This window comes from Symphalangus syndactylus, chromosome 17 (genome assembly GCF_028878055.3).
Source record: "Symphalangus syndactylus isolate Jambi chromosome 17, NHGRI_mSymSyn1-v2.1_pri, whole genome shotgun sequence".
Taxonomy (NCBI): domain Eukaryota; kingdom Metazoa; phylum Chordata; class Mammalia; order Primates; family Hylobatidae; genus Symphalangus; species Symphalangus syndactylus.
The window spans coordinates 81,045,209-81,060,068 of record NC_072439.2 but is presented as its reverse complement, the minus strand read 5'-3'; the positions used below and the strand labels follow the sequence as shown (position 1 = coordinate 81,060,068).

The window sequence follows — 14,860 nt, the reverse complement described above, 5'->3', positions numbered from 1 at the left end:
AAGCCACAAAACATTTTAAAAATCACAATTCATACACAGGAATAGTGAGGTCCAGGGAATATAAATGATGTGTGCAAGGTTGCAGAATAAATAGACACTTTCAAATATGCACTTAAAAATATAGAAGTAGGCATCAGTTAAACCCACAAGGTTGATTTCAGTGTAAAAAGTATTTATAGTACAACAATTTAAAACCTCATCTTAACAAAAGTCTGACAAAAAAACTAACATTTTTATGTTGCAACAAAATGAACTCATACCTTTTCTCTTCAGCTGCCAGGCTTATTGAATCCATTATGTTTTTCACAGTAGCTAGGATCTGTTTAGCTCTGACAGTGTGCTGTTCAAACTTTGTTTTCACTGCTGACTGCGAGATACACTCCTGCGAGGGGCCCAAGCCATAACACATTACTGTAATTCCATCGCAACATTTTCAGGAATTTAAACACAAAAACTTGCTGTTTGTAACTTTAACCCAAACAGAAATAAAGATAGAAAACAAATGAGTGATGAAAGCACAACTTAAAATTACAAAGGTGAAAAAAATAACAAAGATTCAAAAGTAAAAAGGGCTTTAGCAGCAAGTTACCATCTTTGTGTAGTTTTACACAGTAATGTGCAATGGTTTGACTCTAACATTAAAAAAAATAAACGGTACTATTTTCAATGTTAAAAAATTTCCTCATTAGAATTACTGTTTTTATCTGGATCACCTTTAATCCAATTCTAGTCCTTCTATCTAGATTCTTCTCATACTTGCAATAGATATAATCTAGTAAAGTTCTTAATTAAGATGCGAATTAGAACAATTCCTTATTTAATAGCTGAATGATACAATGATTCCTGTAAGTTTGCTAAAAAGGACTTCATTAGGTTAAAATGTGAAGAATTTGAAAGCTAACATTTAACAATGTAACATCTAAAATTGTTTATAGAAAAAATATCTGCAGCTATTTAGAAGATAATTGTAATTACTTTCATTAGAATATAGTGTGTACACAAAGGCCTGAATCATGCCCTATCTCATTTATCTTCAAGCTAACAACCCATTTAAAAGTTGTTATAAATCAGTGTTTTATAACCGTATTTATTTAAATAAAAAATACATCACAATGCATCACATATATCGATGGACACATTTCGCAACATTTTTGTTTCAATTTTCAATATATAGAATACTTGTTATCTAATACATACATACATACATACATATATATATATATATATATATATATATTTTTTTTTTTTTTTTGACAGTCTTGCACTGTCACCAAGGCTGGAGTGCAATGGCATGATCTCAACTCACTGCAACCTCCACCGCCCAGGTTCAAGTGATTCTCCTACTTTAGCCTCCCAAGTAGCTGTAATTACAGGCATGCACCACTATGCCTGGCTAATTTTTACATTTTTAGTAGGGTTAGGGTTTTGCAGTGTTGGCCAGGCCGGTCTTCAACTCCTGACCTCAAGTCATCTGCCTGTCTCAGTCTCACAAAGTGCTAGGATTACAAGAGTGAGCAACCACGCCCATCCTATAAATATATATTTACTATGATTTATCATATAAAATTTATAAAATTTGGCCAGGCGTGGTGGCTCACTCCTGTAATCCCAGCACTTTGAGAGGCCGAGGTGGGCAGATCACGAGGTCAGGAGATCGAGACCATCCTGGCTAACACGGTGAAACCCCGTCTCTACTGAAAATACAAAAAATTAGCTGGGCGTGGTGGCATGCACCTGTAGTCCCAGCTACTCGGGAGGCTGAGGCAGGAGAATGGCGAGAACCCAGAAGATGGAGCTTGTAGTGAGCTGAGATAGCGCCACTGCACTCCAGCCTGGGCGACAGAGCGAGACTCTGTCTCAAAAAATAAATATAGAAATAAAAATTTATAAAATTTTTATATTACAATTTGTCTTATTTCATTTTTACTTCATAGAAAGTCAAATTCTGCACTGAAATACAGCACAGTAACTACTATAGATGTTTTATAAAAGACATGTTTATTTTCTATGATAAATTTTTTTAAAATTAGGGATATATTAATTTGCTGATACTCCAATGAATTCATCTTCTCGAACCTCTATATATTTAGCTAATACAAATTGTGGTAATTGCTTCCTGAAGTTCATTATTATCCTTCCTTTAATAAATGTCTTTTAGGCTTCAGAAGGCATTTACTTAATACTCTAGTGCTACATTTGTTATCCTGAAATCATCCGGATGCTACACGTGCATTCAATGTCCTATTTACGAACTGTGCTTAGCCTTCATGTCTCTGAAATTATTTGAGCACTCAGAAAGACTATAATCTCTTTTGCCATTTTAGCTCCCCTCTTCAGCATTTCGTTTGAGGTGGAGAAAACAAAACAGATTATTTAGCTATAGAGCACATGAGGGTAATTCATTTAGTCAATATTTAACTCCGAAGCCATTACTTTCTTGCATTGTCTAGCTTCATTTTTGCCCATGGTGATTTTGAAAAAGTTAATGTAGGAAGTTATAGTATTCTAAAGATAAAACATTCTTTAAAATCACCAATAATTACATAATAGTGAACATTTGTAAACTACTTATTTTTTAATAACTAAAAGAATGCATTGATTTTATTTTAAATAAATGCCTCACAAATGTGTCAAATTAACTTCCGCAAAATTATAAACACAAAAATATTTTTAAAAGTAAAAAGATTAAAATAAAGCCTATATTCCTCGATGAAGCAGATCTAGATATCAGCAGTGAAGATCCAAATTTGTAGATAACAGCACAGTGTTAGAGCTAGACGAGACAGAAAAGATCTCCAGAAGTTATTAGGCAATATAAGTTACTGTCTGATTGAAAAATATATAATGATGAATAAGTATAGAGAAGAAAATAATCAATCTTCTAATTAAAAAGTATCCCATACTGGTGTTCCCGCTGATCTGTAGGATATTTAAGAGGTACCTTGAAAAAAGAACATTCTACTCCAAATAAGTATGGGAAGTGTTAATTTAAATAAAGTTCCCCTTCTAAGTTATTTCTCAGCATCCTTAATACACTAATATGCTAATTAATCTCTATGGGGAACATATATAATATGCAGCAGTTCCCAGACTTATTTTATCAGGAACTCTAATCATACATTAATATTAATTTATACATGTAATTAAAACATAAAACCAACCAACTTGTCAATTTCCCTTGAAAATAGACCCTACAAACATCTAACAACATGCTATTCATCACTGCCAACTTATTTTGATATACTTTCAACAGAAAAGTGCAAGAAATATATCTTTCATCTAGATATATCAAATATGAACATTCAGCCCCTTTTGTTTACTTCTCCCCTCCCTCCATACTCACGCTTGATACTCTCTCTCCTATGTGAGGGCACATATATATAATATTTACATATAACATTATATATAATAAATATATATCATATATAATAAATATATAAGATATATTATATTATTTATAATAAAGATATATATTATATATAATAAATATATATAATATATTATATATCATAAATACATATATTATATATAATATATATAATAAATATATATATTATATATAATAAATATATAATATATATTATACATAAATAATATATATGTATTATATGTAATATATATAATACATGTCTTGCAATATATATATAAAATGTATGACCCCCATATATATAAAGAGAGGCATACATTTTTATATATACTTATGTATTATTTTCCTTCCTGAACATTTTGACAGGTCATTACTACATCACAAGCTTATTACCTAATACATCAATACTTGTCTTCTAAGAAAGAAAACATTTGTACAATCACGAAACAATTGTGTTCAGAGTATGCACCATTGAGACAATACTATTATCTAACAAACAGTTCATGTTCAAATTTCACCTATCATCCAGGAATGTCCATTACAAAAAAATCCACTGACATTTTAAATAAGTTATTTTTATACGTCTGTCTCCCGTCATACAACCAAAACTAGTAAGAATTAATGGTGAAATAACTGTGCAAAAGAAATCTGGATTTCTAACTTGCCTTTAGAACAATGCAGTCCAAATGCATTTTGAAACTTTCCAAATACAGTTTTAAAACAATAAGAAAATGTATTAATAGACTAACATTGATTTTCCTTTCTTCCTTTTTTTTTTTGAAAGAAAAGAGACAGAGTCTCACTCTGTCACAAAGGTTGGAGCACAGTGGTACCTCCATAGCTCACCATCACCACAGCCTCAAACTTCTTGGCCTTCTACCTCAGCCTCTAGGGTAGCTGCGACTATAGTCATGAGCCATCATATCTGGCTTATTTTTTTCTTTTTCTGGTAGAGATGGGCTTTAGTCTTTTCATGTTTTTGCCCAACCTGATCTCAATCTCCTAAGCTCAAGCGATCTTCCTGCTTTGGCATCCCAAAGTACTGGCATTACTGGCATGAGCCACCAATGCCCAGGCTAATATTGATTTTTTTTATTGCTTTACTCAATTTAATTTTCAAGCGTTGCTTAACTTAGTATTCTAAATGTTTAAAATACTTAGATCCGTTTGAATCAAATTAATCTAAAGAAGTGCACGGCAAAGGTCAGATTGATAAAGGTGATGAACTTGATACAGTTTTTCTTTTCACAAAAAATCTTGCACGACTACAAAGAAAAGTAAGCAAATCCCCAAAACGAAGAGAAAATGTGTGTAAAAGCCACATGATGTGACCACAACACAAAGAAACCAAGAAATTAGTAACCAAAAATTGGATAAAATGAATCAAAACACTTGAATTTTAAAAAGTCTTATATTGATAAGGAAATGCCAAAAGGATAATTAGAAACAAAAACAACAAAAACTAAACTAGTACTGAAAACCTTGGGATACTCCTAAAGCTGCAGTCACAAATTCACAATCTTGAATCTTTTCTTTAAGAACAATAAGCAAAAACCAATGCATCTTCAAAGCAAACAATGTTAAAGATGAACACAGGCCAGGCACGATGGCTCGTGCCTGTAATCCCAGCACTTTGGGAGGCCGAGGCGGGTGGATCACGAGGTCAGGAGATCGAGACCATCCTGGCCAAAACTGTGTAACCCCATCTCTACTAAAAATACAAAAATTAGCCAGGTGTAGTGGTGCGCCCCTGTAGTCCCAGCTACTAGGGAAGCTGAGGCAGAAGAGTCCCTTGAACCCAGGAGCTGGAGGTTGTAGTGAGCTGAGATCACGCCACTGCACTCACTCCAGCCTAGCGACAGAGCGAGACTCTGTATCAAAGAAAAAAAAGAACTTAGTGAATGAAACCCAAAAAATGATATTTATTAAGTGATAAATTACGTAAGAGCTGGGGCTGTGTCTTTGGATGATAAATCATTGGCAAACCCATTAAGGGTCTGTGTGTGTGTGTGTGTGTGTGTGTGTGTGTGTGTGTGTGTGTGTGTGTATGTATATGTAGATATACATTTACATTTAAATATAGAAGTGAGAAACAAGAGATTCAAAACAAACAATTTTATGCTACTAAATTATATATCTTCAGAAATACACCAATTTCTCAGAAATCAAAAATTACCAAAACTGACTTAAGAAGTAACAAATACTCGTTTTGGAATAAAGCTGACTAAAACTTTCAATATAATTAATTACCAAAAAATGTTTTGTCTCTTTTTAGTACATTCAGACATAATATTTTTTGCCCAGCTGATTGTTTGGATAAATTCAAGTAATTTTTAACTGTTTCTCATTTTAGATATTTCAGACTTAAAATTTTCAAACTCTAAAGCTGGACATTCCATGACTAAGTAAAAACAAAAAGCTACTGCTCATAAGCAATTTTTTCCATACATAAATTTTAGAATCCCAAATGGACCATTAGAATAAAACATAAACTGCCAAGTTTCCTCTAAAAACATTTAAAAAGAATAGTTCCTAAGGCTGTCTGATTATTGCAATCACTTGGGGAGCTTTGAATATATACGTATGTAGATTCCTAGACCAAGCCCAACCCCCCTGGATCTGGGGTTGGGGATAGGATAGGTCAGGAGCCTGTGGTTCTCTAAAGCATGTCATGTGATTCTGATGATCAGCCAGGCTTGTGAACCAATTCCCTACAGCATGTCTTTTATTCTTCTCATTCCCACCTCCTCAATGAGATATTCTTGGGAAGCACAAGCTATACCATGAACCAATATGGAAGCAGTATAAATGTGTAACAGAACATTACACAATTATACATTATATAAATGTATAATTTAGAAGAAATCAATGATAAACATACATAAAACACATATATACAAAGGTCAATAAATAAGGAAAGACAAGGAAATAGAATAGATCCTCTCCCTACATATTTTCCCCATGGATGAAATAACTGATAACAGTGAGGAGAGGAGGCTGAGGTGGGAGGATCATTTGAGCCCAGGAGTTCAAGGCTGCAATGAGCTATGACTGCCCAACTGCACTCCAGCCTGGTAACAGAGGGAGATCCCATTTCTTTAAGAGAAAAAAAAAGGTGAGGAGAGCATTAACCCTTTGGTGAAAGCAAAAGGAAAAGAAAAAAAACAAACAATGGTCTTTGAGTAACCGGGACTTCATGTATCCTATAGCTTGGCTTGAGAGGACATCTACTGATAATCCAGTAGCCTCTGAACAATTAGATCTTATCGAGATAGCTGGCAGTGGATTTGCTTTCTTCCAGTTTGTCTTCATCTGTCTAATAACCTTTTTTCTCTCATCAAATTAAAGATGAGAGATAGTAAGCACATTTTTTATTTTAAAAATCCTGCCAAGTATACTCAACATTCATGTCCCCCCTATTAAGGCAGTTACTACTTATAAGAATAATTACAGATTGAGGTGTCTTCAATGCTGAAGTCACTGTGTTCATTCCTAAGTGGGAAGGTGATATGAATTACATAGGGCAAAACAGGAGTTCAGAAGGTTAATATCTAAAGAACTATTCAGTCGAATGTAGGGTTTTAATGTCTCTGAATAAAAACACTTACAATGCAACATAAGAAGCTAGCCTTCCTCCCCATCTACCACTCTGTCTCAAAAAATAGCACTTCAGTAGTTTCCTAGAAGTTTCTGAAAACACTGAAGCTCTTTTCTACTCAATTATTCATTTAGAATGTTTGGCACAAAATATGGAGAATGGACATGTGGCAACACAGTATATAAATATAATACAATTTTGTCAAATGGCATTAATCATGTTTTGTATACTTCTATTCGTCATGCAGCGCAAAGAAAAAAAGGATAATGCTTACTTTGCTCTATTATCCATTCTAACAGCAATTACGCTTGTTTGTTCGCTCTTGTTCCAAATTATTGAATACAGGGAATTTCATTCATTGCACAACACAGCAATATTGAAACACAGTTTCTTATTTATATATAAATACATAAAAATAAGAATAAGGAAGAAATTACACTCTTTAATTCTCAATTCTTACAAATCATTTTGCAGGGGCTTCTTCACTTTCCACATTTTACTGGCTGTGTCAGTAACTAAACTAAATAATAGCAAAAGTTATTGACAAAGACAAATGATAAAAATAGAAGATTATGCTTTCTCCAACCAAAGAAAGAGTTTTGTATTAGACAATACAATCACAAAATTCCTACCTCAAAGATTTGTTCAAAGTTCTGAAATTCCTGTAATCTTGCCTGAAATCCTTCAGCAAGTGCCCCACCTGTAACGTACAGGCAAAGATTTAAAAACCTAGTATATAGCAAGATATATTTTCTGGTAGGCTACTGATTTTATAATTTTAAATATATATATATATATATATATTTTTTCCCCCCCGAGACAGAGTCTTGCTCTGCTGCCCAGAGCTGGAGTGCAACGGCGCAATCTTGGCTCACTGCAACCTCCGCCTCCTGGGTTCAAGCAATTTTCCAGCTTCAGCCCCCCAAGTAGCTGGGAATACAGGTGTGCACCACCATGCCCAGCTAATTTTTGTATTTTTAGTAGAGATGGGGTTTCACCATGTTGGCCAGGCTGGCCTCGAACTCTTGACCTCATGATCCGCCCGCCTCGGCCTTCCAAAGTGCTGGGATTACAGGCGTGAGCTACCGCACCCGGCCAATTTTAAATATTTTTATATTTAAAAAGGAAATCTATAATTAATGCATACCATTTTCTGGCATCCCCTGTGCTTTTTGCATTCTAGCACTAAGAACTTCCTTTGCTGAAACAAAGAAGATACGATTCTGTGCTTCTAAAGCATTCACAACTTTGAGCTCCTCCACCAAGAAATGTAGGCATCTTTCCATGTGCTGTCTGCGTACCTACAGAGAAAACCGTATTAAAAGAATTCTAATAATTTAAGCAAATATAATAACCAACGACTATAGACCAATACTGACTTTATTCACAGTGATATAATAAAAGTTACCATATAACTAATGAATTTAAGAAATTCTAATAAATGAAGTTTGATACTTGATGACAGGAAATCTTTCTCTTAACGATTCTGTCTTTTGAACATCTATTTAAAATTCTGCTGGGCACAGTGGCTCACGCCTGTAATCCCAGCACTTTTGGAAGCCAAGGCAGGCAGATCACGAGGTCAGGAGTTTGAGACCAGCCTGGCCAACATGGTGAAACCCCGTCTCTACTAAAAACACAAAAATTAGCTGGGTGTGGTGGCAGGCACCGGTAATCCCAGCTACTGGGCAGGCTGAGGCAGGAGAATCGCTTGAGCCTGGGAGGTGGAGGCTGCAGTGAGCCAAGATCGCGCCCCTGTACTCCAGCCTGGGTGACAGAGCAAGACTCCGTCTCAAAAAACAAAGTTAAGGTTGGGGAGTTAAGGTTGGGGAGAATGCATTAACCAGGCATTAGAATTGCAATGTTGGGTTCAAGATTACCACTTGGGCACTGAAGTGAAGATTAAGGGTTAGAAGTTAGGATTTAGTACTAGTCTTTAGCATTATGGCTATGATGACAGATCTCTATATTAAGACTTGCAAAAATAAATCTAAATAGGAATGCTGAAATATTTGAGGAAAAATAATTTATGAGTGATGCTTCCTAATTCGGAGACCCCAATTTGAAAGAGCAAGACTGTAAGACAACAGTTAATGACAGGAGGATATAAAACATGATGTTACACAAAATTCCAATTGGGGAAAAATGAAAGCAAATAATTTAACATGTGAACAGTGATGGAATAGTTTAAGTTATTTTTATCTTGTCCTCTACATATAATAATTTCGTACTACTATTAAAATCAGAAATAGTCTCAAATTAAATAATTATTATTTATAGTCCAAATTCCAGATACTTCAATCTTTTTAAGTTTCTAAAATTGGTGTGACTAAAATGCCAAAAAAAAAAAAAAAAAAAAAGTTGAGGATGGAAATCTTATGAAACTCAATCTGCTGGCAGGAGTATAAATTGACACCAAGCACTTTGGAGAACTCTGGTGCTATATTTACTAAAATCGAACATATTCTTAACTTGTAATCTAGCAATTTTACCTCTAAGTACATATACCCATGGTTTACTGACCTCTGCATTACTGACGTTTTGGATTGGCCAATGTTTGCTTGGGGGCCTGTTCTGTGTCAGAGCATGTGTAACAGCATCTCTAACCTCTACTCATTAGATGTCAGTAGCAGAAAACCCCAATTGTGACAAAAAAAAAAAAAAATATCTTCAGACGCTGTCAAATATCCCACGGGGGTCAAAACTGTCCATCCTCCACACTGAGAACTACCTAACAAAAATGCATACATATGCACACCAGAAGGACATATACAAGCATATGCACAGTAGCATTCATAATTAAATATAGTAAATTAACCCAAATGCCCATCACTGTGAATAAATCAATTGTAGTATAGTCACAGATGGAATACTATACAGCAATGGGAATGCAATACAACTATGCTCTGCACAATAATATGGACATGTATGACAAACACGTTAAATAAAAACAAAAACACATGCAAAAGCAGGTATTATATGACTCTGTTATATAAAGTTGAACAACCAGAAAGATTAATTTAGGGGGTCAGAAGTCATGAGAAATGGATAATTTCTCCTTGGGAAGTAGGACAGAAGGGAAGTTGGAAGGAGGTAGGTAAGAGGAAGGTTCTGGGGGGTGTTCAGAATGGTCTGCTTTTTGGTCTGGATTTTGACACAGGTGTGTTAAATTTGTAAAATTTGGCCAGGCATGGTGGCTCAGGCCTGTCATCCCAGCACTTTAGGAAGCCAAATTGGAAGGATCGCTTACGATTTATGTTATGTACATTTCAATAACAACTTAAACAAAAAAGAAGTTTCAAGCTTTGAAATAACTAGATAGTATAACACAATTTTCCCTCAAAGTAACTTCATACCTTGGTCTTTATCACATACCTACTTCAGGTTTTCTCTATCTTCTTTCATGGAATAGTTCTTATAATTTTCTATTCTATAAGCAATATTATTTTCTCAAACAACAACGTAAGTGACTGTATTTCAAACCCTACAAAAAAAAATAACTTACGTCTTCCATATATTCTGGCTCTGATGCAGAGGCATCCCAACGATTATTGAGAATGAAAATATTAGGCTTGGAAAGCCGCTCATTCACCTTGTGAAAAAAGTGTTTTTCCTGAAAAACAAACAAAAAAAAAACCCCACAGTACATTCACTATAATTTACATTTATAATTGAAATTTTATTTTAATGAGAAAGTCTGAACCATTTAGACAACAGTAATTAACACCACTGACAAAGGATCCCAAAGCACTTTATGAGCATTAAACTTTCAAAGATGAAAAAAACTGATAACAACTTTAAAAAATCATGTTATAGTTTTGAATATTAGATTATCTAAACTCTGGAAAGTTTATTTCAGATGAGTCTGGCTCCAGACATCTGGCTAAATAATCTTCTAAGTCTGACAGCAGCTTAAAGTGTACACAGTTAAGCGAATCCTAGAGTATATTCTGGTGAAGCTGGAAATAGCTGACAATACTGAAAATATAAAAAGCCTTGCCTGATAGATGGCAGAAAGAAGGAGTGGTTTATACTTTATTCAAGAGAAATAAGCATCCTAAAATTTCTGGCACTCATTTTCCCTGAGACTGACAAATAACCAGAAGCTAGAGCCATCAAGCCCTATACTGCTAGAGAAATCCAGGGAACTACATACTATAGAAAGACTAGAAACAGCCCTTCTGGTTCTATGAAAACATAAACCCCTTCATTCATGCCTGTTTTTAGAAGTTATTTCTAATCCATGATTTGGATTTCCCTTGCTTTTCAGAATTAAAACAGACACCGTTTCATTTCCTACCATAGAAACACAATAATAAGAATAAATCCTACCGTATTCATTAATGTTGATTCAGAGTTTGCGACCAAAACGAAGACATCAGCATCTAGGCAAAACTTATCAATCCAGCTATCCAGCTCTGTAGTAACATCTGTACCTGGACTAATGAGAGTGAAATAAAAATTGTATTATATTTTTTAAAAAGAAAATTTGGGTTACAGAATTTTTTCAGCTTTTATATATAATTTGAAGTCTAAAAAACAGGATTTCCAGCTGTCATCTGTAAGAAGCCTAGGAAATTTTAACCTAGTGATCTTTGACAAAGCAAATAACATGCTCAATATTTCAATCTTTTTAATGTTTATGCTTTAGATGGCTGAAATATAAAACTAGGCTAATAGATACTAAACAACGAGGGTTCAAGCAGCTATATCCAATATGGCTCAGAGAAGATTTAAGCACTTATAAACACAAATAAAAAAATATAAATTTAATATACCAACTATACTAGGACCTGCAGTGAAGAATTTGCCAACAATAAATCTTTGTAAAAAGTTAAAAAAAATTTTCATTTTAAATTTTTGTGTGTACATATTAAGTATACATATTTATGAGGTATATGAAGTATTTTGATACAAGCATACAATGTGTAATAATCACATCGGGGCTGAGTGCAGTGGCATATTCCTATAATCCTAGCATTTTGGGATGCCAAGGCGGGAGTGCTTGAGTCCAGGACTTTGAGACCAGTCTGAGCAACATGACAAAACCCTGACTCCACAAAAAAAAAAAAAAAAAAAAAAAAAATGCAAAAAAATTAGCTAGGCTTGGTGGCATGCCCCTGTAGCCCCAGCTACTCTGGAAGCTGAGGTGGAAGGATTGCTTAAGCCTGGGAGGCAGAGGTTGCAATAAGCCATGATCCCACCACTGCACTCCAGACTGGGCAACACAGCAAGACCCTGCTTCCAAAAAAAAAAAAAAAAAAGTCACATGGTAAACGAGGTATCTATCACCTCAAGCATTTATTCTTTGTATTACAAACAATACAATATTCTTTTAGTTATTTTTAAATGTACAATTAAATTGTTATTCAGCCAGGTACGGCAGCTCACACCTGTCATTTCAGCACTTTGGGAGGCTGAGATGGGGGGATTACTTGAAGCCAGGAGTTTGAGACCAGCCTGGCCAACATGGTGAATCTCCGTCTCTACCAAAAAATACAAAAATTAGCCAGGCATGGGGCTACTCAGGAGGCTGAGGCACAAGAATGGCTTGAACCCTGGAGGCGGAGGTTGCAGTGAGCCAACACTGCGCCACTGTACTCCAGCCTAGGTGACAGAGTGAGACTCTGTCTCAAAAAAATAAATAAAAATCAATTATTGTTCACTACCGTTACCCATTTTGGTACCAAATACTACATCTCATTCATTTTTTCTTGTATCTATCCAACTGTCAATCTTGACTGACTGGGTCATAGATACAATCTGGCTACGAAATAAAGCTAAACTAATTAACACTGTATTTAAATCAAATATTTTGGTGTCATGAACATCTTCTCTCTCCTCTGTTTCTAGGGATTACCTGAAACACTCATTTCCATTTAAAAGGAAAATCCATTATCAAAAACAAAATGGAGCCAGGTGAGGTGGCTGGTGTGTGTCTGTAATCCCAGCTACCAAGGAGACTGAGGTGGGAGAATCACTTGTGCCCGGCAGGCGAAGGTTGCAGTAAGCCAAGATCATGGCACTGCAGCACTGCACTCTGGCCAAAAAAAGTGGCCATCCTTAAAATTTCTTGAAATGGAATCAGACTGATGAATTGGTGCTTTTATGTAACTTATAAAATAAAACCAATACCGTATCTCTTCCTTAATCTAGCTAATGAGAACAAAGTGGCAACTGAATGTTTTAATTTTTTATACCATATGCTAAAGTAAGCAGTATTATACTATTAAATAAACTTCCAGAGAAAATGCAATCCACATGTAATTTTACCTGTCTACTAACACCAGGTCATCTCTCAAGAGGGCACATTTTGCTTTTGGCCAAAACACATGTACAAGACCGCCAGCTTTCAAATCTTTGTCCATGTGAAGGGCATGGGCCAGTTGATTAACTGTCTAAAGCAGGAGGAAAAGAAAAAAATAAACTCCACTTGTAATAAAATTCAATAAAAATTAAAAATATTGTGGTACATTTATTTTAGCAAAACAGGGGTATAAAAGGTAAAACTCTGAAATAAAACCTTCTGAGCAATCTTGAGAACCTGAATTTTTAAATTTCCAAGTAGAAAAAAAAATGGTTCCCTCAAGAACTCCAGCAACAGAATTCTAAGCAACTCCTGATAACTGATTTTGTGAAGTATGTAAGTTCTGGAGTCTGTTATTTTTGCCTATTTGTATTTTCTGATTCTACTGAAATAAATGTGTATCACTTAGTCATATGGAAGAAATGTCATTATTAAAATAGGTTAAAATTACATAGCTTTTAACACCCCATAGAAAGGAATGAAATCATGTCTTTTGCAGGAACATGGATGGAGCTGCAGGCCATTATCCTAAGTCAATTAACGCAGAAACAGAAAACCAAATACTGCATCTTCTCACTTAAAAGTGAGAGCTAGGCCGGGGGCGGTGGCTCATGCCAGTAATTCCAGCACTTTGGGAGGCCGAGGCGGGTGGATCAACTGAGGTCAGGAGTTTTGAGACCAGCCTGGACAACATCATGAAATCCTGTCTCTACGAAAAATACAAAAATTAGCTAGGTATGGTGGCACGTGCCTCTAATTTCAGCTACTCGGGAGGCGGAGACAGGAGAATTGCTTGAACCCAGGAGGTGGAGGTTGCAGTGAGCCGAGATCGCGCCAGTGCACCCCAGCCTGGGCAACACAGCAAGACTCTGTCTCAAAAAAAAAAAAAAAAAAAAAGTGAGACATAAACATTTGGGTACACACAGAAATAAAGATGGGAACAATAAACACTGGGAGCTACTACAGGGGTAAAGGTGGAAGGTGACAAGAGCTGAAAAACTACTGAATGCTACATTCACTATTTGGGTGACGGGCTCAGTTGAAGCCCAGACGTAATGCATCACACAATGTATCCACGTAATAAACCTGTACATGTAACCAACCCCTGAATCTAAAATAAGGAGGAGGAAAAGAGTGTGAAGAGGACTGGAAGAGCATAGATCAGGAAAATGAGAGATGATTTCTTTAAAATAACAGCGTACTTTGAGACTCTGAAGTCACGAGAAGTTTGAATTTTGATTTGCGAAAAATCTTAATCACGAAACAATAGTGATTCCTTCATTTATATGAATTAAAAGCTTGATTAGTATTTTCTTTTCTTTTCGAGACAGTGTCTTGCTCCATTTCCCAGGCTGAGTGATCACGGCTCACTGAAGCCTCAACCTCCCAGATTCAACCAATCCTCCCACCTCAGCCACTTGGGTAGCTGGGACTATAGGTATGCGCCACTATGCTTGGCTAATTTTTGTATTTTTTGTAGAGATGGGGTCTCACTATATTGCTCAGGCTGGTCTCAAGCAATCCGACCACCTCAAGTGCTAGGATTGCAAGCATGAGCCACTGTGCCCAGCCTTGAATGGTATTTTCA

At 35.5% G+C, this 14,860-nt stretch overlaps 1 protein-coding gene across 9 annotated transcripts in view; it reads right to left on the bottom strand.

Moving 5' to 3' along the window:
• The window catches only part of MFN1 (mitofusin 1), a 47,149-nt gene that overhangs the window by 18,835 nt on the left and 13,454 nt on the right, over nt 1–14,860 (bottom strand). For all 9 annotated transcript variants that reach the window (XM_063621768.1, XM_063621770.1, XM_063621772.1 and 6 more), the window contains exons 5-10: nt 13,239–13,363; nt 11,298–11,406; nt 10,471–10,578; nt 8,113–8,266; nt 7,598–7,665; nt 261–382 (exon numbers count right to left, since the gene is read on the bottom strand). In XM_063621768.1, the coding sequence (XP_063477838.1) occupies nt 261–382; nt 7,598–7,665; nt 8,113–8,266; nt 10,471–10,578; nt 11,298–11,406; nt 13,239–13,363 (686 nt within the window). The remainder of the gene's footprint in view (nt 1–260; nt 383–7,597; nt 7,666–8,112; nt 8,267–10,470; nt 10,579–11,297; nt 11,407–13,238; nt 13,364–14,860) is intronic.